The 27,832-nt window shown below is 35.4% G+C and overlaps 1 protein-coding gene across 4 annotated transcripts in view; it reads left to right on the top strand.

The window, feature by feature from the left end:
- RANBP17 (RAN binding protein 17) overlaps nt 1–27,832 on the top strand; it is a 344,596-nt gene that overhangs the window by 13,816 nt on the left and 302,948 nt on the right. For all 4 annotated transcript variants that reach the window (XM_058545803.1, XM_058545811.1, XM_058545813.1 and 1 more), the window contains exons 2-8: nt 376–522; nt 4,290–4,380; nt 15,099–15,265; nt 18,402–18,467; nt 22,946–23,050; nt 24,494–24,659; nt 27,435–27,508. In XM_058545803.1, the coding sequence (XP_058401786.1) occupies nt 376–522; nt 4,290–4,380; nt 15,099–15,265; nt 18,402–18,467; nt 22,946–23,050; nt 24,494–24,659; nt 27,435–27,508 (816 nt within the window). The remainder of the gene's footprint in view (nt 1–375; nt 523–4,289; nt 4,381–15,098; nt 15,266–18,401; nt 18,468–22,945; nt 23,051–24,493; nt 24,660–27,434; nt 27,509–27,832) is intronic.

The raw sequence follows: 27,832 nt of genomic DNA on the forward strand, positions 1-27,832 counted from the left end.
AGGGACAGTTTTGTCTGCTGACTCTCAGTGGTTTTTGTTTTTGTTTTTTAAATAATTCTCAGAAAAAGAAAGCACTGTGGACGACATCTGTCTTTTTATGCTAATAAATAGCGCACTTAACCGCTAAGCCACGGGGCCGGCCTATACTGTTACTTTTCTATCACAGACTATCAATTTATAATTGAATAATTTGGAAGTAGGAGATATGCCTTTTTTTGTTGACCACTGTGATACCTAGTAAGTAGTGGTAGCTCAATAAGCATTTATTAAATTGATGAATTCAGGCATGATATTTTCATTCCTCGTTTCCTGTGATTAATATTTTTACCTTATTTTTTTTTGTTCGAGTAAAATGTAACTTGTTTTCTTTTCAAGAGTTTGGCCGAATTGGAAGTATTGTGTACTCATCTCTACATAGGGACTGATCTTACACAAAGAGTAGAGGCTGAGAAAGCACTCCTGGAACTTATTGACAGCCCAGAATGTCTCAGCAAGTGTCAACTTTTATTAGAACAAGGAACAGTAAGTATTTGGCATGAAAGATCAGTAGATATATGTCAGCGTTACTGAATTCATGTAGTTTAGCATTGATAACTGATGGGTATTGCCACTTGCCTTTTTAATGTAGTTTATTTCACTGTCAAAGAGATTAGTCAGACAAAGATTTGGAAAGCCTGGAAAGCAAACTTAGGGAAGAGCCCAGGAGGTGGAAATAAGCATGAATTGAAATAGTTTCTTGATTCCTCTTGGCCCCTTTTTATTGAGTAAAAGTTATATTTTTAGACAGTTAACTAACAGCTTTAAAAAAAAAAAATCTAGGTGGGAGAGGCAGTTTATAAGTAATTCTGAATCATGAAGGGATGATTCAGAGGAATGCTGACTACCTCTTGCCTGCCTCCCTTCTAGAGATTCATAGCCATTCATTCAGCAGTCATTTAGCAAATACTTAAATGTAAAACCAGGTAGTGTACCACCTGCATGTTTTATGTACATGCATTAGAGTAACATAGTTTAGTTGGGGAGGCATAGATGTATAAATAAAGAACTATGAAATGATATGGTAGCTATTAGAGTAAGAAACCGTATGGTCTAGAGCAGGGGTTGGCAACCTTTTTCTGTAAATTTTTTGTAAATTTTTTAGACTTTGCAGGCCAAGAGGCAAAATCAAGGATATTTTGTAAGTATACCTATAAGAAGAGAGAAGACAAATTTCCACAAAGTTATATTGATGAAATTTAAAATGTAATAATTGAGTCAGTGTTTTGTTATACAGGACTACTAATGAAAAGAATGGAATTATTCTTTTGGGGATAACATTTTGCTTAATTGAGGTTCAAAGTTAGTGTTTCCTGTCATCAACTTTGATCGCAAATGTTTATATGTTAATACTGATCTGTAATGAGATTTTTCATATTTCATCTTTGGAAATGTCTTTTCACACAGATATGTACTGCCAAATATTGATCTCAATCCACGAGCATATAATTTTAATTAAGCCTATTTATCACTTAGAAGGCATTTATAGAATTCAAAAACTTCTCTTGGTATTTGCCTTTTAGAATGTCATTACGTTGCAGGTTAATCACTTCCATTGAAGGTTAGGTGGAAGCTCCTCAGTTGCTCAGTTTAATGGATTTTGAAATATGGAAATTTCCTTTGCACTTGCATCAGCGTCTGAAAAATGCTGCTGAACTGTAGTTTGAGCTCAGAAAATATGCTCAGGAGTAGAGATCTTGCTACTTTTTTAACTTTTGACAGTGTGGAAAGTGTATAAAGCAACTTGATATTACTTGTGATTTAAACAATGTTAGTTATTGAAAACTTTACTTCATTATAAGTTTTGTATGTAAGTACTAAGCACTGTTTGCCTTTTAGGCAATTTTGTAACCTTAGGTTGAATTTGTTAAGAGACATTATCAAGTTTGCAGCAAGAGCTAATTTCCAAAGCTGTTTAGTGTTCAGCAGCAGTGGTTTAGAATGGTTCTTCTCATTCAGAAAAATTTCAGTCTCAGCTCTGAGCTAAAAAAAATTGGAATAAAACTTTACCACTGCTAAGCTATTGAACTACTGTGTGGTGAGGCAAGTCAGGATTTTCAGCTTCTATTTCTGATGGAAATTCACAGAACTGAAGATAAGTTCATGAAAATGAATTGAAGTCCACTGTTAATACCACTGATTGATTAACACATGACACCTTCGAATATTTACTACAAAGTGTCTACTGATGAATAATGAAATGAATGACCATGGGCTTTACACTCTTATATTTTTACAAGCTTTGTAAATTTTTCCAACCAAACCCTTTTCTTCGTTTATTTTTACCACCACTTGTGACACATCTTAGCAGCTGGTGCTTCAGGTTGTACAGAATTAGTGTTTCTTAACTTCTTTGAAAATATTCTGGCCTGTAGTTCCACACAGACTCTTCATAGAGGTTAATTCTTTAGTCATTTCAAACTTAGCATTGACTTCTGGAATAAACAGATAGTCTCCGTTACAGTATGAGCAATATTAGTAACATCTGTCAACTGAAGAACTAAGGAGAACCTCCAAATCGTTTGCCTTGTTTGAAATTGGCTTTTGTTGTTGCTCTCATGTCTTCAACTGTTTGAGCATTGTTCTCACTGAAAGGCTATTAGTCAGAAGTTTGTTTTCTCTGCGTATATAACTTCAGCTACTGCAATAAAATAATTGTAATTTGATTAGCTCTGTATTGGTAAATGGCTTTCCTTGCTTGGCTAACAAGTGAGCCACTTTGAAACTTAACTTTGGTTGCAGCTTCATTTTATTTTTGTGTAGAAATTCTGCTGTAATGAGATATTGTTTTAAATTTTCTGCTTTTTCTGACTGTTGATTTCCTGTGAGTTTGGAATATTGTCATAGGTGGTTAGTCTGATTGTTAACATATGTTGTGTTCTTTTAGGGCGGCTGTAGTGCCAGTGCATAAAAAGCATATTGTGGGGCTGGCCCTGTGGCATAGTGGTTTAGTTTGGTGCACTCTGCTTCGGTGGCCCGGGTTGGTGGGCTTGGCTCCTAGGCACAGACCTACACCAAATTGTCAGCCACGCTGTGGTGGTGACGCACATATAGAACAGAGGAAGACTGGCACAGATGTTAGCTTAGGGCTAATCTTCCTCAAGCAAAAAGAGAAGAAGTTTGGCATCAAATGTTAGCTCAGGGCAAATCTTCCTCAGGAAAAAAAAAAAAAGGACATTGCTTTGCTATCTAATTCAGTGACAAAATAATCCACACTCCGTTGTGCCTTAGAAGTTAGATATTTGAAATCCACTTTTCTCTTATTTTGACATAATGGATATGCACTGGTAATAAAAAAAGGTATATGTCATGTCATGACGATACCTCTGGCACTCTAGGTGCTGTGGAGTTATAACTACATCCCTGCAATTTATAGTGCATTGAGCAGCAGTAGAAGGCAAGGAGCACCACGTATGGTCTGTCTTAAGTGTTCAACTCTGCTGCGATAGCATGAAAGCAGCTGTAGACAATATGTAAATGAGTGAGTGTGGCTGTGTTCTAATAAACTTTATTTATGGACGCTGAAATTTAGATTTCATATTTTTTACATGTCACAAAATATTATTATTATTATTTTTTCCAACTGTTTAAAATATTAAAAACCATTCGTAGTTCATGGTCCTTGCAAAAACAGCCAGGATTTGGTCCATGGGCCTTAGTTTGCTGACCTCTGGTCTAAAGAAAAAAAGAAAGAAGGACTATCTTTATAAGAAATTACTGAGGGTTTAGTGAATAACTGAACCAAATTTTGAAGGATTGAGTGCACGGTTAAGTTAAGGCAATTGGTGGCCGGAGAGAATACAGTCGGATAGGGATCTGAAGGAGTGGGGAGTCAGAATGGGAAAGGCATTGAAAGGAACTGAAAGAAGGCTCTTGTGGTCAGAGGATAGTGAAGAGTGGAACCAGATAATTTGAAGAGATAATCAGAGGCCAGTACGTGCAGGACTATGTAGACATGGTACGAGTATTTTATTTGAACTTGCTCGTAATTATTTTTTTCTCTCAATTGCTTGCTGTTGTTTGAAGAGGCTACCTACACCTTCCTCAACTACTGAACTCTTATGAAGGATTGTATGCATATGTGTGTGTATGTATATTTATATTTATATATATATATATAATCCATTGTAAATCTGCCAGTTTGGAAACCAGAAAAATTCCCATTATTGCTTAGGAAAAGTACCTGTCATAGTGTTTTGATTATTCTGATTTCGTTTTTGATAATAATAAATAAAATTTATTATTCTTTACAGACATCCTATGCTCAGCTCCTTGCAGCAACGTGTCTTTCAAAACTTGTTAGCCGAGTCAGTCCTTTGCCAGTTGAACAGAGGATAGATATCAGTAAGTGGTTTATTATGCTATTTATGAAATTGTACTTTAAAAATAATTTTTTCCTTTTAAATATGCTAAACTGTTAACAGGCATGGAAGTTATTTGATTCTGTCATTTTTTAAAGATGAGCAGTCAAGTCTCCTTTACCCATCTAGTGATGAACAATGATGTGTTATTCAACATGTAATCAAAAAAGGATTTGTTTAGTTTAATAATAAATAATACTAGCCTTTTATTGTGTGTATTGTATACTGAGATTTACACTATCTCATTTTATCCATCCAACTTGTGAGGTGGGCACTATTGTTATCCTCATTTTATAAATGAGGAAATTAGATTTGATAGGCTCTGTAATGTACCCAAGATTGCACAGCTAGGAAGAAGTAGAGATGTGATTCAAACCCACGCAGTCTGTGTGGAGTCCATGCTTTTAGCCATTGTCTTAACTTCATATGCAACTAAATGATAAGGAAGTCAACTGAATGATAGGAAAGTCACCTCTTCAGTATTTCTCAGGATGCTGTATGAAAATCATTTGGGATGCATGTAAAGTCAAAAGCAGATTCCTGCTTACTAGGAAGATAATATGTATATGTATGAACAGTGCTTGGAACTTAGTGTAGTTGGAAAACTGATTCTATAGAGTAGCAATATATTTTTCAGAAGTAATTTGTTTTAAGATTTTGTGTGTGTGTGTTTGCTTTTCATATGGACAAAGCTCTAATAAAAAGCTCTAATAAAAGCTCTAAAAAAAGTATGGGATTTTTTTTTTGTTGTTGTTATCTTTGTTCGTATTAGAAATAGACTCTTGACTTATTTCTGCTCTCCAGCTTCAAGGTTCACATGATTCATATTTGTTTATCAGAAAAATTAAAGTGTATTATGTATGAGGGATCTTTAAGCTCAATTTTTGAATGGTCAAATCACAGAATGACGTGTCATTTGCCTCATGTATTTGACTGATACTTCTCTAAGCACCCAGAGTCATAGGCACTGCAGAAAACGTAGCAGAGGACTTATCCATGCACTCGTGGACTTGTGTGCTTAAGAAAGCGAAAGAGAAATTTACAATGTTAAAAATAAGAGTTCAGGGCCGGCCCAGTGGTGTAGTGGTTAAGTTCTCGCGCCCCGCTTTGGTGGCTCAGGGTTCGCGTGTTTGGATCTGGGGCGTGAACCTACGCACTGCTCATCAAGCCATTCTGTGGCAGCGTCCCATATACAAAATAGAGAAAGATGGACACAGATGTTAGCTCAGGGTCAGACATTATGAACTTAAGTCATAAAACATTGTGATTTTGTTTATTTGACTTATTTTTATACATACATACATATTTTAAGTAGACTTAATTTTTTTAGAGCAGTTTTAGGTTCAGAACAAACCGAGCAAAAAGTCCAGAGTTCCCATACACCCCCTGCCCCCACACATGTATAGCCTCCCCCGTTATTAGCATCCTGCACCAGAGTGGTACATTTGTTACAATTGATGAATCTACATTGACACATCATTATTATCCAAAGTCCATAGTTTACATTAGGGTTCACTCTTAGTGTTGTACATTCTGTGGGTTTGAATAAATGTATAATGGCATATGTCCCCCATTGTAGTATTATACAGAACAGTTTTACTGCCCTAAAAATCTGTGTTCCACTTATTCATCCGTCCCTCCCCTCTAACCCCTGGCAACTGCTGATCTTTTTACTGTTTCCATAGTTTTGCCTTCTCCAGAATGTCATATAGTTTGAATCATACGGGATGTAGCCTTTTCAGATTGGCTTCTTTTGCTTAATAATATGCATTTAAGGTTCCTTCATATCTTTTCGTGGTTTGGCAGCTCATTTCTTTTTAGCGCTGAATGATATGCCATTGTCTGGATGTACCAGAGTTTATCCATTCACCAACTGAAGAACATCTTGATTGCTTCCAATTTTGGCAATTATGAATAAAGCTGCTATAAGGCAGGTTTTTGTGTGGACATAAGTTTTCTACTCCTTTGGGTAAATACTAAGGAGAGTGATTGCTGGATCATATGGTAAGAGTATGTTTAGGTTTGTAAGAAATTGCTCAATTGTCTTCCAAAGTGACTGTAGCATTTTGCATCCCCACCAGCAATGAATAGAGTTCCTATTGTTCATGTCAGCATTTGGTGTTTTCAGTGTTTTGGATTTTGGCCGTTCTACTAGGTGTGTAGTAGTATCTTTTTTTTTTTTATTTATTTTTTATTTTATTTTATTTATTTTCAGTGTTTTCATAATTTTACTTATTTATTTTTCCCCCAAAGCCCCAGTAGATAGTTGTATGTCACAGTTGCACATCCTTCTAGTTGCTGTATGTGGGACACGGCCTCAGCATGGCCGGAGAAGCAGTGCGTCACTGCATGCCCGGGATCCAAACCCGGGCCGTCAACCCGGGCCGCCAGCAGCGGAGTGCACACGCTTAACCGCTAAGCTACGGGCCCGGCCCTTGTAGTAGTATCTTATTGTTGTTTTAATTAGCAGTTCCCTAATGACATATGATGTTAAACATCTTTTCATATGCTTATTTGCCATCTGTGTGTTTTCTTTGATGAGGTGTCTGTTTAGGTCTTTTGCCCATTCTTAAATCAGGTTGTTCCTTTTCTTATTGTTGAGTTTTAAGAGTTCTTTGTATATTTTAGAGGACAGTCCTTTATCAGATAAGTCTTTAGCAAAGATTTTCTCCAAGTCTGTGGCTTGTCTTCTCATTTTCTTGACATCGTCTCTCACAGAGCAGTAGTTTTTTATTTTAATGAAGTCCAGCTTATCAATTATTTCTTTCATGGATCATGCCTTAGTTGTTGTGTGTAAAAAGTCATCGTGAAATCCAGGGTCATCTAGTCCTTTTCCTCTGTTATCTTTTAGGAATTTTTATAGTTTTGCATTTTACATTTAGGTCTGTTATCCATTTTGAGTTAATTTTTGTGAAGAGTGTAATGTCTGTGTCTAGATTTATTTTTTTGCATGTGGATGTCCAGTTCTGGCACCATTTGTTGAAAAGACAGTCTTTGCTCCATTTTCTTGCCTTTGCTCCTTCGTCAAAGATCAGTTGACTCTATTTATGTGGGTCTGTTTCTGGGCTTTCTATTCTGTTCTGTTGATCTATTTGTCTATTCTTTTGTCAGTACCACACTGTCTTGATTACTGTAGCTTTCTAATAAGTCTTGAAGTTGGGGAGTGTCAGTCCTCCAACCTTGTTCTTTTCCTTCGCTATTGTATTGTCTATTCTGTGTCTTTTGCCTCTCTTTATAAACTTCAGAATCAGTTTGTCAGTATCCACAAACTAGCTTGCTGGAATGTTGATTGGGATTGCATTGAATCTATAGAACAGTTTGGGAAGAACTGACATCTTGACAATATTGAGTCTTCTATCCATGAACATGGAATATCTCTCCATTTATTTAGTTCTTCTTTGATTTCATTCATCAGCTTTAGGTTTTTTGTAAATATTCTTTATCAAGTTGAGGAAGTTCCCCCTCTGTTCCTAGTTTGCTGAGAGTTTTTATTGTGAATGGCTGTTGGATTTTGTTAGTGCTTTTTCTGTATCTATGATATGATCATGTGATTTTCTTCCTTAGCCTGTTGATGTGATGGATTACATTAATTGATATTCAAATGTTCAACCAGGCTTGCATACCTGGGATAAATCTCACTTGGTTGTGGTATATAATTCTTTTTATACATTGTTGGATTGGATTTGCTAATAATTTTTTGAGAATTTTTGCTTTTATGTTGATGAGAGATCCTGGTCTGTTGTTTCTTGTAATATCTTTGTCTGGTTTTGGAAATAGAATAATGCTGGCCTCATAGAATGAGTTAGGAGGAATTCCCTCTGCTTCTATCTTTTGGAAGAGATTGTAGAAAATTGGTATAATTTCTTCCTTAAATGTTTGGTAGAATTCACTCATGAACCTATCTGGGCCTGGTGCTTTCTTTGGAAGGTTATTAATTATTAATTCAATTTATTTAATAGATATAGGACTATTCAGATTATCTGTTGGACTTCTATTTTTAAAATGGATACTTTTTAAAAAAAGCAAAATACTCATTAAGGGAAATTTGGAAAAAAGGGAAAAGTAGAAACCTACAACACAATTTCAAACAACAAATGATGAATTTCCTCTATGAGTTTCTTTGGTTTGACTTACTACTCTTTTTTCTGCAAGGAGATTAGAATGTGTCATGACATGTATGACATGTGTCAGTAGAATAACACATCAGTTAGAATAGGAAAATGTGAAGAATTGCCTCAACAGTCACGTTGCCTTTATCACCTCAACTCCAGAATCTTCAGTCCTTCATGATATGGTCCCAGAGTACATATCTCATTATTTTCCAACATTAACTCTATTGCCAGTTCTCTGTGTCCACCACGCTATTTTTTACATTTATTGGTATAATTAACAATGGCTTACTATTGCTCATCTGTTAAATACCGTTTCCTCAGCTTGATATTTAAGTCCCTTCATGAGCTTGATGGGCCATCCTTGTTGCCTTCTATTAGTTGTGCCAGAAGGGCCTCATGCCGTGTTATTTTTGCCTTGGTGCTTTTTTTTTGTTTTTTTTTTTATTGATATTTTAATGGTTTCTAACGTGAAATTTTGGGTTGTACATTTTTGTTTGTCCATCACCCCATATATGACTCCCTTCACCCCTTGTGCCCACCCCCCACCCCCCACCCCCACTGCCCTGGTAACCACAGTCCAGTTTTCTCTGTCCATGTGTTGGTTTATATTCCACATATGAGTGAGATCATACAGTGTTTGTCTTTCTCTTTCTGGCTTATTTCACTTAACATAATACGCTCCAGGCCCATCCATGTTGTTGCAAATGGGACGATTTTGTCTTTTTTTATGGCTGAGTAGTATTCCATTGTATATATATACCACATTTTCTTAATCCAATCGTCAGTCGAGGGACACTTAGGTTGCTTCCACTTCTTGGCTATGGTGAATAATGCTGCAATGAACATAGGGGTGCATAAGCCTCTTTGGATTGTTGATTTCAGGTGCGTTGGATAGATTCCCAGTAGTGGGATGGCTGGATCATAGGGCATCTCTATTTTTAATTCTTTGAGGAATCTCCATACCGTTTTCCATAGAGGCTGCACCAATTTGCATTCCCACCAGCTGTGTATGAGGGTTCCTGTTTCTCCACATCCTCTCCAACATTTGTTGTTTTTTGTCTTGGTGATTATAGCCATTCTAACGGGCGTGAGGTGGTATCTTAGTGTTGTTTTGATTTGCATTTCCCTGATGATTAGTGATGTTGAGCATCTTTTCATGTGCCTATTGGCCATCTGTATATCTTCCTTGGAGAAGTGTCTGTTCATTTCCTCTGCCCATTTTTTGATCGGGTTGTTTGTTTTTTTGTTGTTCAATTGTGTGAGTTCTTTATACATTATGGAGATCAACCCCTTGTCAGATGTATGTTTTGCAAATATTCTCTCCCAGCTGGTTGGTTGTTTGTTCATCTTGATTCTGGTTTCATTTGTCTTATAAAAGCTCTTTAGTCTGATAAAGTCCCACTTGTTTATTTTTTCTTTAGTTTCCCTAGTCTGGGTAGGCATGTCATCCGAAAAGATTCCTTTAAACCCAATGTCAAATAGTGTGTTGCCTATATTTTCTTCTATGAGTTTTATAGTTTCAGGTCTCACCTTCAGGTCTTTGATCCATTTTGAGTTAATTTTTGTGAATGGCGATAGCACATGGTCCACTTTCATTCTTTTGCATGTGGCTGTCCAGTTTTCCCAACACCATTTATTGAAGAGACTTTCCTTTCTCCATTGCATGTCCTTAGCACCTTTGTCGAAAATTAGCTGTCCGTATATGTGTGGTTTTATTTCTGGGCTTTCAATTCTGTTCCATTGATCTGTGTGTCTGTTTTTGTACCAGTACCATGCTGTTTTGATTACTATTGCTTTGTAGTATGTTTTGAAGTCAGGAATTGTGATGCCTCCTGCTTTGTTCTTTTTCTTTAGGATTTCTTTAGCTATTCGGGGTCTTTTGTTGCCCCATATAAATTTTAGTATTCTTTTTTCTATTTCTGTGAAGAATGTCATTGGGATTCTGATTGGGATTGCATTGAATCTGTAGATTGCTTTAGGTAATATAGACATTTTAACTATGTTTATTCTTCCAATCCACGTGCATGGGATATCTTTCCATTTCTTTATGTCATCATAGATTTCCCTCAATAATGTCTTGTAGTTCTCATTGTATAGGTCCTTCGCCTTGGTGCTTTTTTTAATGTTGTTTTTCTAGCCTGGAATGCTATCCTTTTCATCTTCTATTCAAATGAAAGTGTAGCTTAAGTTTAATTATCTATATAAATCAATTTTCCTTTCCTCCCTCTCTCTCTGTTTCCTTCCTTACTTCCCTTCAAACAGCTTTATTGAAGTATAATTTACCTGCCGTAAAGTTCACTTGTTTTAAGTGTAAAATTAATGATTTTTAGTAAATTTATAGAGTTGTGTGATCACATGTTGGTGTTAGAATGTTTCCATCATTCCCAGAGGATCCCTCATGCTCATTTCCAGTCGGCTCTGCTCCCATACCACAAACCTCTAAGATGCTTTTTTTTCTATAGATTAACCTTTTGTGAATAATTCATATAAATAAAATCATACCATATGTAGTTTTTTGCATTTGGCTTCTTTCTTTCTTTTCTTTTTTTTTTTTTTTTTGGTGAGGGAGATCCGCCCTGAGCTAACATCCGTGCTAATCCTCCTCTTTTTGCTGAGGAAGACCGGGTCTGAGCTAACATCTATTGCCAATCCTCCTCCTTTTTTTCTTCTCCAAAGCCCCAGGAGATAGTTTTATGTCATAGTTGCACATCCTTCTAGTTGCTGTATGTGGGATGCGGCCTCAGCATGGCCTGACAAGCAGTGCCTCCATGCGCGCCCGGGATCGGATCCCGGGGCCGCCAGTAGCGGAGCATGTGCACTTAACTGCTAAGCCACCGGGCCGGCCCTGCATTTGGCTTCTTTCACTTAGCAAAATGTTTTTGAGGTTCATCCATGTTGTAGCATGTATCAGTATTTTGTTCCTTTTTACTGTAGAATAATATTCCCTTGTATAGATATATGACGTTTTGTTGTCTATTCAGTACTTGATGGATATTTGGGTTGTTTCTGCTTTTTGGCCGCTGTGAATAATGCTACTGTGAACATCGACCTGGAAGTCTTGTATGGACATATATTTTCATTTCTCTTGAGTAGATACCTAGGACTGGAATTGCTAGGTCATAGGTAAGTTTATGCTTAACTTTTAAAGAAACTGCCAAACTCTTTTCCAAAATGCCTGTACCATTTTGCATTCTTACCAGCCATGTGTGAAGGTTCCAGTTTCTCTACATCTTCACCTCATAAATCTTCTCTTGATCTTCTTGTGGTAGTTTCTTTTTGTCCTATATATTCTCTCTCCAAATATTTCGTAAGCTAGCTCTCTAGGCGTAGATTGTAGCTCATATTTTTGTGGTCTTAGAATTGGGAGTTGTTTCAAAGCATTTTTAGTTAAATATTGAGGTATTTACTCTCTCTTTACTTTTTTCCCAAATAACGTGCTCGCCTTTGGGACCAAAGTGGAGATTGACTTTTTCACCTTTCTTTTGTATTCTTTTGTATGTTTTCTGATAGACTTTGTGGCATATTTTTTACCTGACTTCAATTAGTCACTCAAAAAGTATTTCATATTAAATTCCCATTGTATGTAATACCTAAAATATCGGTCTAATGATAGTAAGCTCCAAAAGACTGTCTATAGGTTTGGACTTAGTACAGTTTTAAATTACTGATTATTACTAAAATATATGATTTTACTGGTATTTGGAAGCAGCAAACAAACAAAAACTCAAAACAAACCAAAACAACCCGACTCAAGAGTCCCAGTTGGGCCATTGTGACAAGTCATGTCACCTCTTTGACCTTCATATTTTTTGCTTAAGAAAGAGAATGATAGTAATAGTAATATAATAGTATCTTCATATTGCTATGAGAACCACGTAAGGTATTTTCTGTGAAGCACTTTTAATTTCTAACGTGTTTCATAAATGCTAAATATTGTTGTTATTGTCACATAGGCATTTGATGCTCAAAGAGCCTCTAGTGCATAGCTTTCCAGCTTCTGTTAACTTTTGTCTGGGAGCTTTCCCAGCTGTTTTATTTCATTCTCCCATATGTCTTCCTGAACATTTGATTTTCTTTTTGGTATGGCTTTTCTCTATTATCTTGGATTGGTGATGATGAGATTGCTGTTGTTTTACTTGATTGGTATCATTGGTGCTTGCTAAACTAGAACAGTATTATAGGTCATGTAAAAGCATAACGTGAGTATTTTATGTAAAACATTCAGCTAAAATAAGAGAAATATAGTCTATTACATTTTTTTCTGCCTTAGATAATAAACTTGTTAGCCAGTACCTTTGCTGAGGCAGTCTAGGAGGGTATGCTTATTAAGCTAGGATACCTAGCTTAAATGTGAAACTTGGTTTGTCTCCCATTTGATTGTTTTATTACTTCGAGATTACCCTCCTAGTGGGTATCACTACCCACATATGGATTCCCCGCATTCCCTCCAGGTTAAAATTTTTCAAGATATTAAAAATAAAGATAATTGAAGTAAATACAGTCATGTGTTGCTTAACGATGGGGATATGTTCTGAGAAATGTGTTGTTAGGCAGTTTTGTCATTGTGTGCACATCACAGAGTGTACTTAGACAAACCTGGATGGTATGGTCTACTTCTCACCTATGCTGTATGGTCCTAATCTTATGGGACCACCGTCGCATATGTGGTCCGTTGTTGACCGAAATGTTATGCAGCATATAACTGTAAACCAGATTTTCTTTTGTTTTCAGGAAGTGGTGTCATCTTCTTAAATTTTGTTGTTGAAATAAAAGATTACATATAAGGAAGCTTAGGAGAACCATATTAGAATAATCCGTAGGAGAAACCTCTTTCAGATTTATCTTAATGCTAAGAAAGTCTGTGCTTTTTAAAAAAAATATATTTTATTGTATTTTTTATTTGTATAACTACATAATTTTAGGGTTAGTAAAAATTAAGATTGAATTATGCTAGTTATGAGAAATTCTTTTTTTCTTTTTTCTTTTATGAGGAAGATCTGCCCTGGGCTAACATCTTCCAATCCTCCTCTTTTTGCTGAGGAAGACTGGCCCTGGGCTAACATCCATGCCCGTCTTCCTCTACTTTATATGGGACGCCGCCACAGCATGGCTTGACAACCAGTGCGTTGGTGCGCGCCCGGGATCCGAAGCGGCGAGCCCCGGGCCGCCGCAGCGGAGCGTGCGCACTTCACCGCTTGCGCCACAGGGCTGGGCCCAAGAACTTCTTTTTTAATGTCAAGAATTTCACTACAGTTGTCAAAAATAAGTGTTGAAAGTGTTCTTGAATTTTTGAGTTGTTTCTGTTAGAGCTATTTTTAGTTAAATATTGAGGTATTTACCTTTTCCTCACTCTTTTCCCAAATGGCATGCTGGCCTTTGGAGGCCAAAGTAGAAAGGGAATCTTTTCCTGTTTAAAAAAGATTTTTTTCTTCTATTTGTCTGATAGAATTTGTGGCATATTTGTTACCTGACCTTAATTACAGTTCACTAGGAAGCTCATAGCTGAATTTGCTGCCCACTTTGAATGATTTTGGTATATTAACTTTATTTTAAGCTTTACTATTCTATTCGTACTTTTTTTAACTTATCTACTTATTTTATCATATTGTACTATTTGTATTTTTTATGTCACTTAAACAGGATAGTGTACAGTCAGTTTTGTAGTAACATGACATATGCATTCCTAAAAGTGACTATGCTATGCAATGTTATGCAATAAAACCATAGGGCTTATGGGAGAAATGAGATTATGGAAATAAAATTCAAACACTTTGTCAGTGACACATTAAAAAAAAGATAGAAATCTCATAAAAGGCATAGTAGAGTTTTACATGTTAAATGGTTAAGAAATACATAAATAGCAGAATAAATATGACGTTTTATCTTGAAGAAGCCCTGAAGTTTGTTTGTGGAAGTGGGCTTCAGGAGGGTTGCAGTTTGTGATTTATTATCAAGTGGTAGAAGGAAGGTGATCTGAAATAAGATAGAAAGTTATAACACTAGATAAGGATGGGTGAGGCTGATAACACATGAGGTGAATTGAGATCGCTTGTAGACGTTTGTGGTATATGCATTTTGTATATTGCTTGGTTCATTTGGCCTGGTTGCAGTTTTCTGTATTCACTTTGCATTTTTTTATACATGAAATCATGCAAAAACAAAAGTGATGTTCTCATTATACTCAAATGATTCCCTAATATATCAATTGAATTGGAACAAATTTGTTTTTTCACAGTAAACCTTATAGCAGAACTGACTTACACTTAATGACAGGGATGCGTTCTGAGAAGTGTGTTGTTAGGCGATTTCATCGTTGTGCAAACATCATGGAGTGTACTTGCACAAACCTAAATGGTATAGCCCACTACACACCTAGGCTATAAGGTACTAGTGTAATGGGACTGCTGTTGTATGTGGTTCATCATTGACTGAAATGTTATTACGTGGCACATGACTATATATAAATAAGTACATATCTTGGAGAAAGGGATTAACTTTTTGTCAATGTATCATCACCACCTGTTTTTCTTCGCATAATTCACATTATATTACTGAAAAGTCTAAATGATCACAGAATATTTTCTTACAGGAAACTACATTCTTAATTACGTGGCATCACAACCCAAGCTGGCTCCTTTTGTCATCCAAGCTCTAATTCAAGTCATTGCTAAAATCACTAAATTGGGGTGGTTTGAGGTTCAGAAAGACCAGTTTGTCTTCAGAGAAATTATTGCTGATGTAAAGAAGTTTCTTCAGGTAAGAAGGCGTTATTACATTATTAGAACATCACTAGTTGCTTTTTTTTTGGATTAGAAAACTGCTTTTCTTAAAGCTGTATGGTTTGTTTTGTGGCTACCAGTACCTTATTAATTATGATTTATTATTTATCCTCTGGGTCCTTTATTTTTTATGGACAGTAAATGAGGATCATGCCATTGTCTAACTTCTAAACCAGGAGAATGCAAATTATGATATTTTCTAATTTCAAAAATATATGTTCTGTTATTTCTAACGTTTGTGTCTATGTACTACATATATACATGTGTATATATGTAATTCTAACGTGTCTATGTATTGCATATATATAAAACATGTATATGTTTTTCATGTATTAGCTACTTTAATGCTCATTGGATTTCATTTTGTAAATGAGAAAATTGAGGCTTAGAAAAGTTAAGTAATTTGCCTAAGGTTGCACAATGACTTAGTTAAGCATAGAGCTAGCACTTCAACAAGTTTTCTAACTTGAGAGAGAGAGATATATGTATTTAATTTTTACATTATCCACATTGTATTAGTTTCATTCTAATACAATGAATACATTCTAATGAAAACGTTGTTGAATGTTTTCAACCTAAGTGATTGAAGTTACAGTATATGCACATTTCACTACACAAATTCAGGTATTTGGACTGCAAAACAAAAAAAAAGCAAGAGAACACTAAATTGTGCCAGTGATTCCACTTGCCATTCCACATAGAATTGTATGTCGTGGGGTGTTGTGTCTGTTGTTTCCTGTTCCTGTATGCCTCTTGGGATGACCATCATGCTCAGTATGATTCAGATATTTAAAGATACATTTTTCATACGAACATTGTCCCTAATTGCAAGAAAAGTGCTTTATCTGGTGCTCTGCTGAAGAAGCAGTGATCTGTTACAGTTCTCAAGGAAAAACTGGCAGTTTGGATTGAGAGATGGTTCAGTATTGGCAATTAGGGGCAATTTGGACTTTATGAGGTTTTGTTTATTATACAGTAACTTTAAAATTTAATCCCTGTGTAAGATGTAACTCCATCATATAGTGCAGTGCTGGAAACCTCAGAATATAAAATACTAGACTATACTGCTTCTCTTTTATTCATATTGTTAAAACCTTGGTTAACAAATATTTGATCATCTAAAACTTCACAAGCGTAAGTGTACTTTTAGCCCTGAGGAGATCTGCCCTGGGGCAGAGAGATAGTCTATTCAGAGACAGATGAGTTTCTCACTTTAGAGTTGTGCTGGTAATTTTGGCTAACACAATAGCACCCCTCTTATCATTTACTAAGATTGCACACAGCTCATCAAGAATCATTAGTGTAGATGAAAATAGACTTCAGAGTTCTTTTAAAATAAACTCAAGGTTAAAGACTGAATGGAATGAAATCATTCTTGTTGGCTAGTATTTCTCAAGCTCCCTTTTCGGTGACTGGTAAATTGAGCTTAAGTTGGGCTTTAGTTGGTTTTGGAAGACCAGAAGAAACAGAAAATGTTTTCCGAGTTTATTATAGTATCACAAGAAAAGCACTTGCTTTCTGGGATATGAGTTAACTTAACCTTGAGTCATGAGCAAGACAATTGACTTTAATGTTTTATTACTCTAAAATAGTACTGCATGGTTCCTTTGGGTATTAGCAGCTTCTCTGAATTTTGTACTAAAAATTATTGTAAGTTTGTTAAACTTTAGTGGCCTGAAGTTTGTACATCTTCTTTCTCTGTTATTGCAGCCTTATTGCTGCCACATTCCTAACATTTATGTGCCTCCTTTCTATGTACATACCCAGGAGATCCTACTGTCATCTACGGCAGTGTTGTTCAAGTTGCTAGTCCACAATGAGATAGGGACTTTATGTCAAAATGCAAATCAGCGTGGTGCTTCTTCACTGAGAAAGACTTGCTATGAAAAACAATGCCAGCTGAACTAAACAGTGTACTTAGTGACTTAGCTGTTTTATATTCTGATGCAAACTCTTTTATCTTGTCATGGACCAGTACCATTCTTGGGTTAGAATCGAGTTTGCAGACCACCAGCAGATTCATGGCCCAGCAGGTGGTCAGGGAACCACACTTGGAGGAGCGTTGGCCTGGTGTACACAGAGGATAGATGCTTCATTAGTAGGAAATCTCTAGCTCAGTTCAAACAGTTCAGATTGTCCTGAGGGGTCATAAAGAATTAAAATGTAAAAATTATGGGATGTTTCTTGTTTATTTTTTTATTCTGAGATAATTTGAACTTAATTACAACTAGTGACCCAGTGTTAGTGGAATTCTGTGATCGTTAGAAGGAATGACCAACTATAAAATTAAGACTTGAAAAGTGTGTCATCTGTATTAGTGCTTTTTTTTATGATTACACTGTAATTGGTTGTTACATTATTTCCCTTCTTCCAATGTGTTTTTGCAATGGGGCAATTTGTTAGTCATGAGCATATAAAATCTGAATTTTGATTTGAAGGAAGTTTTTGAGATTAAATTTGAATTTGATTAAATTAAAAACATTATAGAGGCTATGAAAATGTATACCATATTGATAGTAGTCGTGTATTTACCCTAGTGCATTGGGCACTTTAGATGCCTTCATTATAGATCATAATAAATACATATACATGCACTATTAAGTAATATTAAAGGGCCTAAGTGATCTTATCTAATATCAGATTGAAAGATTTAAATTAGGTCCTAAGCTGTTTATTAATTATTCATTGAATACATCTGAATTCATTGAATATATCTGAATAGCCTTCAAGCAGATTTTTAGAGCTAAAAAGGGTTTTTTGTTCATTCTTATTCATGGTCTTACATAAAGTATTAAACTAAACTCTTGTGTTTTGAGGTTTAGTTTATTATAAGTCCTAGGTGCTGAAAACATTTTGTAGACTATCATGTAGTTCTAAGGTAGGTGAGCTTTTTTCTCACTCAACTCTATACCTAAATTTATTGTTCAATAAAGGAACTTGAAATTCTTTTTATTTATAGTCCTCACAGTGATTTTTATACATATTTTAATAGATATATTATTAAGAAAATGTGATGTTTCAATATTTAATTACTTGTAAATAGTGCCTGGTTTACGCATTAAGAACCAATCATATGTCTCTACTTAGGCTAAACTTGATTCTTTTCTCCAAAGGGTACTGTGGAACACTGCATAATAGGAGTAATAATCCTTTCAGAATTGACTCAGGAAATGAACCTGGTAAGCTTTTCCATCTAATGGTAACATGAAGTTTGCTAAGTAATGCTGTTTCTTTGATGTAAAATCTTCTTTGTGTGGCATAAAACTCTGAATAAATCAAGTCTTTTTTTAATTTGTCTATTTTATTAGTGAGATAGTTAAGTATTGGAACACTTGTGTTGTTATTGAAAATAACAGCAGTAGTATAAAGTACAACAAAGAATAGAGAGTTAGACATGGTCCTTGCTCCATGGCAATTGGAGAATTGTCCTTTTGTCCTCTGTATATAGAGTAATATACTAACCATAAGAAATAATATGCACAAGAGAAACCAACCTTTATTCACTTACAAATAAAAGACAAGCGGTTTGGTGAATTGATTCTGAACAATGGGAACACAGCAGGACTCAGCAAAGAACAGGCCACTGGATACTTTGCCACTTGCTAGCATGGATTTTCACCCCGTACAAGAGTTTTCAGAAGCTGCACCTCCTCCCAACAGTGCCTTTATGAGCTCAGCAGCTGAGCACATTGTCACCTGCTCCTATTCACTTTTGTACTTAACATGGTTGTAAACAGAACAAAAGCAGAAGTTGGGTTCTATATGGAATGGTGTTACAATAAAGGGGAATGTACTGTTTATATTTAAAAACTGTCATCATCTTGAATGATCTGTGTTTGTGTGTGTGTATGTGTATATATAGAGAGAGAGAAAATGAGCTTAGCTTGCACATCCAGGGCCACTTGCCAACTGCCTTTGGAGTGAGCATAGTTCCTGTGTGTAAAAAAAAAATCACCCAAAATAACTATTTTCTACTTGTGTTCAATCAGGAATTAGAAAATATTTCTAGATTTATTGGAAGGATTTCTAAAATTTAAAGTGATCTCTTAATTTACTGCAGCCATCAACTTCCCAACTCCTCTGCCCCAGAGCATGTAAAGATTTCTTACTTTATGGATGTATGCCAGTATGTATCTCTAGGACTAGTAAAATAGTACTTGGAACAGAGTTACTGTGTTAGCAGAGATCTTATGACAAGGACTTTGGTTAATCTTATAAGCCTCTATAACATGTCTGAACAACTGTAGCTTTCTTTTTTAAAAAATATATTTAAAAATAATTTTAGTATTTTAACTCATAAAAGTGAAGAAAATAGTCCAGCAACCCCATGTACCTGTCATCCAGCTTACAGAACCATCAACTTTTTGCTAATCTTAAAACTAGCATTTTTTTTCCATTTCCTACTTCATACAATAATAGGAATATAGACTACCCTGTGAGGGTTTACTGTGTTTGGACTGTTACTGAAACAAGAGGAGGTAATTTTGTGTTCTAATAATAAAGTGTGACTCAGAGAGCAACTAAGTTAGTTTTTTTTTAAACTAACTGTCTTAAATTTACAGAAAAGTTTGGAGTACAATGCAAAGAAGTTTTTTTCCTCAACCATTTGTGCTAAGTTGCTGACATGATCCCAGAATACTTTAGTATATTTCCTATATATAAGGACATTCTCCTATATAACTACAATACAACCATTAATATCAGAAAATTAACACTGACGTATTACTATTATCCTCATACTCCATTTGAGTTTCACCATTTGTCCCAGAAAGGAACCAGTTTAGAATCGTGCATCTCATTTATTTAACACAAGTTTTATTAGTCTCCATTAATCTGGAAAAATTTCTCAATCTTTCTTTCACTTTTATGACCTTGACACTTGTAAAGATTACAGGCTGTTGTTTTGTAAAATGTCCCTGAACTTGGAATTGTCTGATGTTTCTTCATTATTAGATTCAGGTTATTCATATTTGTCAGGAATATCACAGAAATGATACTGTGGTCTTCTCGTTGCCTCCTATCAGGAAGCACATGATTTGATTTGTTATATTACTATGATATTCAGTTTGGTCACTGGATTAAGATGGTCTCTACCAGGCTTCTCCAATTGTAGATTTATTATTTCCCTTTGTAAATGATAAATATTTTGTGGGGAGGTACTTTAAGACTCTGAAAATACCCCATTCCTCTTCAAACTTGCCATTTATTCATTTATTTATGTATATCGGTATGGATTCCTGCTTTCCTTTTTTATTTAATAGGTTATAATTTGTTACTATTATATTTTGATGCTCAAATTTTCCTAGATTTGGCCAGTAGGAACCATTTCAGGCTAGCTTCTATGTTCATTTGACATTTACTCACCATTCTTTAAACATTTTCTTACTTTCTGGCACAAGATGTTCCAGGCTTATCTTGTATAGAACCAAGTGCCTTTTAAAAAAAAGTTACAAAGTCTAAAGTGTAATTTTGGCTTTGTATGGTGAAAAATACATGGCTTCTGTGGAGGCATTTTACTCAGCCTAACTTTATGGCATTTACAGTTTCAACTAGCATTTCTTAAGTACTTCTGAACCTGGCAGTAGGGAGATCTACAATGTGTGATGAAAATCAAATATTATAGTTGTCAAATGTGAGCCAGATAATTTCATGTAGTGTCAATAACAAGATGTATCTTTTAAGAAAAAGATCTAAACTTGAGGTTTCCTAGAAGTTGAGAGGATTGTATGTTATCCTGATTTTTTAGAAACCAAGTCTATTGTTCCTGGAGTATAGTCAATATATAATCATCAAGAAGTAAAATATAGGGACTAGCCAGTGGTGGTGGTGAAGTCCGTGTGTTCCGCTTCGGTGGCCCGGGTTCATGGGTTTGGATCCCGGGTCAGACCTACACACTGCTCATCCAGCCATGCTGTGGTGGCATCCCACATACAAAATAGAGGAAGATTGGCACAGATGTTAGCTCAGGGACAATCTTCCTCAAGCAAAAAGAAGATTGGCAGCAGATGTTAGCTCAGGGCCAGTCTTCCTCACTAAAAAAAAAAGAAGAAGAAGTAAAATATTGTTGGCCTGCATGGCAATGTAGAAAATGGATGCACAATCCTTCCTCTCAAAAAATTGGATATCTAAGTGAGTAACCCCAGTAAAATAAGCATGTAGGTCTTGAAGACAACTCTGAAATAAGACCTGGATTTCTATTTTAGCTCTATTGCTTACTACTTTCTACAGACTTCTTATTAAGGAGAAATTTTTTTTATATATAGAGGGAAGTACTGTAGGAGAGAGAGACTGAAGTTTGATTTGAAAGAAGGAAGGAATACTGGAAATGCTAATTTGAATCTTACATATTGGATACAGATTCCAGTAACTACTTTCTGTAATCACTTTGAACTTCTGTTATGTTTCATGTTTCTATAAGTAAACGTGGCATTTAAGTAGAGTCTAAATTGTCTGATGGAGCTTAGCAAGTGTCAGATAATCAATTTTGAGCTCACTGTTTTTTTCAAATCTATAAACATTAGCAAGGGAAATGGTTTATTTTCTTCTTCCAAATAGCAAAGGGAATGTTATAACAACTGTAGCCCATGGTGTTAATAATTGTTTGGGTATCAGACTTCAGCTTTGTTGGCTGTTTCCTATTGATAAATGAAAATATTGATGGTATTAATAGTAAAGTTTTGACCTTATAATTTAGATTAGAGGCTCAAGAACTAGCCTTCGTAAATTTATTCTTTTTTTTTTTTTTTTTTTTTTTTGTGAGGAGATCAGCCCTGTGCTAACATCTGCCAATCCTCCTCTTTTTTTTTGCTGAGGAAGACTGGCCCTGGGCTAACATCCGTGCCCATCTTCCTCCACTTTATATGGGACGCCGCCACAGCATGGCTTGCCAAGCAGTGCGTCGGTGCGTGCCTGGGATCCGAACTGGCAGACCCCGGACCGCTGCAGCGGAGTGCACGAACTTAACCGCTTGCGCCACCGGGCTGGCCCCCTGTAAATTTATTCTTAAAAATTATCATTAACCAATAAAATATTCAGAGGGAATATGCTATTGCTTATGTAATAAATCAGATTTCTGATTATTTATAATTTCTGCCTTTGTTTCTTTTTAGAATACTAAGTATATATGAACCGATGACATATCTGATGTATATAGAAATATCACTTTCATATAGAAGAATTTTTCTGTAACTGATTCAGTTTGGTGATTCACAGAAAGTTAGAATTTGACAATTATCTTAGAGATTTCTCATTTTATAGGTGGAGTCTGAGGAGTGGAAAAGCTGTTACTTGCCTAATGTGAAGTATGGTGCATGGTTCAGGAGTTGATAGTCTTGGTATCTGTTATTTTGTAATCTGTATTTATATTGCCTCTGAAAGTTGTATGATCAATTCTGCTTTTTAATTTTGGCATCAGTATGATCTGTAGAAAGAGCACTGAATTGAAACAGTCCAGAAACTTAGGTTGTAACCGTGGTTCTGCTATTAACTCTTTGAGTAACCTTAAGCAAGGCACATATCCTAGTAGATATGTAAAAGCTCTTTTAGCTCTATACTTTATGAGTCTTTAATCATTATTTCCATTCCTTTCCTTACTTAGTAAATTTTTGCTTTGCTATTTGGTAAGTCTGGTTAAATAAATTTATCTTGATCTTTTTAGGTTGATTATTCTAGACCTTCAGCAAAACACAGGAAAATAGCTACCTCGTTTCGTGACACTTCTCTCAAAGATATTTTAGTGCTAGCATGCTCTCTTCTAAAAGAGGTAAGTTATTTAATAATTCAATATCCTGGTTAGAGTATTTAAGAAATGTTAAGTTTCAAAAGAATTTCAAATGAGTCCCGTCCCCTCCATTCTGCCTTTTGAGTAGCTATTGTGGACAATCTTAATGTAAGTACAGTAAATTTGCACATATCAGTAAGAGGCTCCAAAAAATTCACTTTTACTTACTTGGGATATAATAAAGTAAAATCCAAAGGGAATTTAGTAACTTGCTTTAGGTAGTAGTTTCATTGTCTTCCTACTGTAAATTATTTATTGCAGAAGCTAATTGAGACTTAGTTTCTTTATTGCCCTGCCCATATTTTAATGGGGTGTAGATGAACAATGAAATGACAGTAAGTTTTCCTAATTCATCAGCTATCAATATTTACTCATAGTTGAGCCAAGATAGTTGACTTTAATAATTTCTTCGGGAAGTAACATTTCCCCATTTGCTACTTAGTACCCTCTTGAACATTAGGGATAGTACATTCATAATTATATTGTGTTCTCTTGTAATACAGGGACTCCATCATGCTGCTCAAGCTTGTTAATTGGTGTAGTACAACATTTCCCAAAGTATGTTCCACTAATCGCTAGTTTCTACTTATTTGAATTCTGTGGTATAGTAACTTGATAACTGCTACATTAGGACAGACTGAATGACCCTCTATTATTGAAAAAATTTTCTTTTAGTATGGAAAATTTTAATGTATACAAAAGAAGATGGAATAGTATAATAAACTCCCTTGGACCCATCAACCAGTTAGGCAGTGACAACTCATGACCAGTCTTGTTTCATCTTTACCCTTACCTAACCACTTTATTTCTTTTTGTATTATTCTTGAAGCAGAATCTTAAACTTCATACCATTTCCTCCACAAATATTTCACGATGTATCTCTAGGAGATATAATCTATTCTGGTTGTGTCAGGATGGACATTTTGGGGGGGTCAGGATTGTTCTCCAGAAGCTTATGAGTGTCCTCCCATAGTTAAACAGCTCTGAGAACTTTTGTTTGCTCAATATGGATCATTTATGCATGGAGTTCCCCCACTTTTTCTTGAAGAATGTTATATTTTCAGCTTATTCCAAACAACCTTTGAGCTATGAATCCCATGCATTTATACATTTGTGCTGTGTAAAATGTGTCCTGAAGTTACTCTTATAACTTTTGAAGGTGACCTACAGTTTGCAGTTAAGTATAAAAGTTTTTATTCCCATTTTACAAAATTAAATTTAAAAACAAAATTTAAAATCTATAATAACTTATAGATTTTTGTTGATAGTGATTTTACAATTTTTTCTAATATATACAACATAACTTTGCAAACTCTTTTTTTACTAATTTTAATTGGGCATTGAAGAATTATTTAAATTAGTAGAGTAAAAATTTGTTTATTGACATATTTCATAATGTTTTATTTGACTTTGAACTTTTTTCAGGTGTTGGCCAAACCTTTAAATCTTCAGGATCAAGGTCAACAAAATCTAGTAATGCAGGTCTTGAAACTTGTCCTCAACTGCCTTAACTTTGACTTCATTGGCAGTTCAGCAGATGAATCTGCAGATGATCTTTGCACAGTGCAGATTCCAACAACCTGGAGAACAAGTAAGAAAAAAGTTTAGTGTGAGGGATGGTTAGCATAAAAGGCACAGAATTAAGCAATATAATTGCTTTATGTGCAATTATCTCTATTTTTTGCTAGATGATCAAAAAGTTCAAATGGATTTGTAACCCATGGTAGCTGCTGCTACCCACTATTGAAATCTGTTTTCCCCAATTCATATCAAATATAACTTCCATATTGTGGTTTTGGCAAAAAGAAAAGACAGCTCTACTTTAGGGGGAAAACAGGTTTGGGAGGGAAAATGAAGAGTTCTGTTTTGAAACTTTTGGATAAACAGAGTGGGAGAGGGTGCAATAGTTGGCAAGAGATAGCAACATATTTTTCAAGGTTATAAAGAGAATAAAATAGAGTAACTGATTTAGCAGAGCAGAATTGCAACTTACTTTCTTATAGAGAGGGATACCAAGAAAAAGCAAGCTGATTTTCTCTCACACATCCCAGAAAGATGATGGCAGTAGCGTATTCCTGAAGTCAGAGGTGGGGAATGGAGCTGAAAGGTCTTAGTAAAAAGTCTATATTCTGCACAAATTCCCCAGGATCTTCTCTACTACCTGTGCATCTAGGTGACTGCCTTTTCTCCTTTCTTCCTGTGTGCACTTCCGTTTCATTTCCTAAGATCAGAGCTTTGTTTCCTCGAGAAATTAAACTGGAGAGGTTTCACATTCAGGGATATCAGATGTAGTAGAGAAAACACCACAGATTTTGTGAAAACTTCTAAAATGGAGATCAAAGACTAAAACAAACAATTAAAAGGGACTTAGTGTCTTGACTCTGTGTGGTGCTGAATACATGAACCAACACATGTAATAAAAATTGCACAGACTAAATACACACACACACACACACACACACAGACACACATACACACACGTAAAACTCGGAAATGTGAATGAAATTGGTGGATTGTATTTTCCTGATTGTAATATTGTGCTGTAGTTTTGCAAAAACTTACCATTGGGGGAAACTGGGTAAAGGATACATGGAGTCTCTCTGTATTATTTCTTGCAACTGCATATGAATCTATAAACACCTCAAAAAGTTTTTTAAAAAGGGGAGAGTTAGTAGAAACAGAGACGAAGTGAAAAGTAGAAGTAAACTTCAAAAGGATGTAATTAATATCCCCAGAGCAATAAGAAAAGGTAATACATCCCTGAAACAAGAATAGGATATTGTTTTAAAAAGGAAAGTTCAGAGAATGTTCCAAATATAAAAGACAGTTGCCAAAATGAAACATTCAGTAAAAGAGTTGGAAGATAAGTTAAGGAAATAGCCCAGAAAGTAGAACAAAAAAGCAAGGAGAGATTTGATAGGAGAAAAAAATATAAGAACTTTAGAGGGTGAAGCTAGGAGGTCTGGCATCTGACTATTAGGAATTTGAGAAAGAAGACAGAAAAAACAGAAATATGCAAACACATAATACCAAAAAAGTTCTCAGCGCTGAGACATAAATTTTCAGATTGAAAGGTCCCATCAAGTACCCATCACAATGAATGGAAAAAAAAATGCACTTAGCTTCATAATCATGACATTTCAGAATGACAAGGATAAAGAGAAGATCCTAAAATCTACCAGAAAGAAAAAGTAAGTCACCTACAAAGGATTGGGATCAAGAATGATGTTAGACTTCTCAGCAGCAGCGCTGGAAGCTAGAAGACAATGAAGTAATATCTTTCGATTTCTCAGGGAAAATTATTTTCAAACTAGACTGAAATTATCAAGTATAAGATAGAATAAAGACATTTTCAGATATGCAAATCTTCCTGAAATTTATCCCTTATGTACTTGCTCTCAGGAAGCTACTTGATAGACAAGCCAAGAAAGTGTGAAAGATTTGGGGTTTGAGAAAACGGAGCTTCAACGTAAGATGACAATGAATGGAGATAATTATATAACAAATTTAGGAACAACCAGTCCAGGTTGAAGTCTCTGGGAGGTCTAGGGGTGGGAAAATGGAAATGATAGATTATTTGATGCTATTGATCATGTGGAAAAGGGCATGAAGAACATTTTGCAATCTGTCAGAGCATTTGGAAAGAATCAGTGACAGATAAATATACAACTATTCATGGAAAAGATGCTATGATTAAATCCAGAGAGTGTTACAAATGTGATATAATCATAGTGTACTCGTTGGCTCACCTGTTAACATTATTTACATAGTCATAATAAATGTAAACACTTAGAGTTGATTTAATCCCAAATTGTTACAATAGTGGATGGGTTTTTGAGAGGATGGATTGTGGAGAGGGTGGTGGAGTGAGTGATTAGACAGCTAAAACCTCATATACTGTAACAGGAATTCATTTGATGTCTAAAGTAAAATAATCAAATAAAGAAATAGTAACATAGCATGTTATTTGGAAATGCGTATGTAAGTAGAGCTAGGGGTTGAAAGGTAGTTGGAATAGAGTAGGGTACAGCTGTTTTTTATTATACACTTTTTAGTACTGTTTACTTTTTGATACTATTTGAATTTTTTAATGTTTATATTACTTTAATTCTAGTGAAAATAGTGGGAAGTAAGTAGTGTAGATGCTACATAGAAATAAGGAACATCTTAGGTAATTATCTCCATCTCTTTATTAGTTCATCTTTCAAAGAAAAATAGCTAGGAATTAAAAAGGAATTAAGCCTAACTGGAAAGAGTGGCCACATGCAGAGGTCTTGGAGTTCTTGGTTTGTGTGGTAATGTCTTACTGACCTGTGAAGATCACTGAATTGAAAGTAATGGTAGTAGAAAATATTTTTTTTTCCAGTTTTCCTGGAACCAGAAACATTGGATCTTTTCTTCAATTTGTATCATTCGCTTCCACCACTGCTATCTCAGTTAGTAAGTAAAAACCATTCATTATTTCATTAAAAAGTACATATGATCTTTATCTAAGGGTGAAATATATTTTCTATAAAAAAATTCTGTTTATGTTCTTGGTTGGATTTACCTCTCACAAGAAATTCTTATGTCTTCTGGGATTTATATTGCTTAAGTTATTTGTCAGATTCTGTTTATAGTCAGCAGTGCATTCCGTTTCACAGGTGAGCCCAGAACCAATAATTTGATTTAGCTCCTGCCCAGAGCCAAGACAGCCTATCAACCTCTAAGTATATCTTCCTTCCCACGTAGTCCCCATCCCTTCTTCTGGGCCTCAGTCCAGTA

The sequence above is a fragment of the Diceros bicornis genome, chromosome 1, assembly GCF_020826845.1.
Source record: "Diceros bicornis minor isolate mBicDic1 chromosome 1, mDicBic1.mat.cur, whole genome shotgun sequence".
NCBI lineage: Eukaryota > Metazoa > Chordata > Mammalia > Perissodactyla > Rhinocerotidae > Diceros > Diceros bicornis.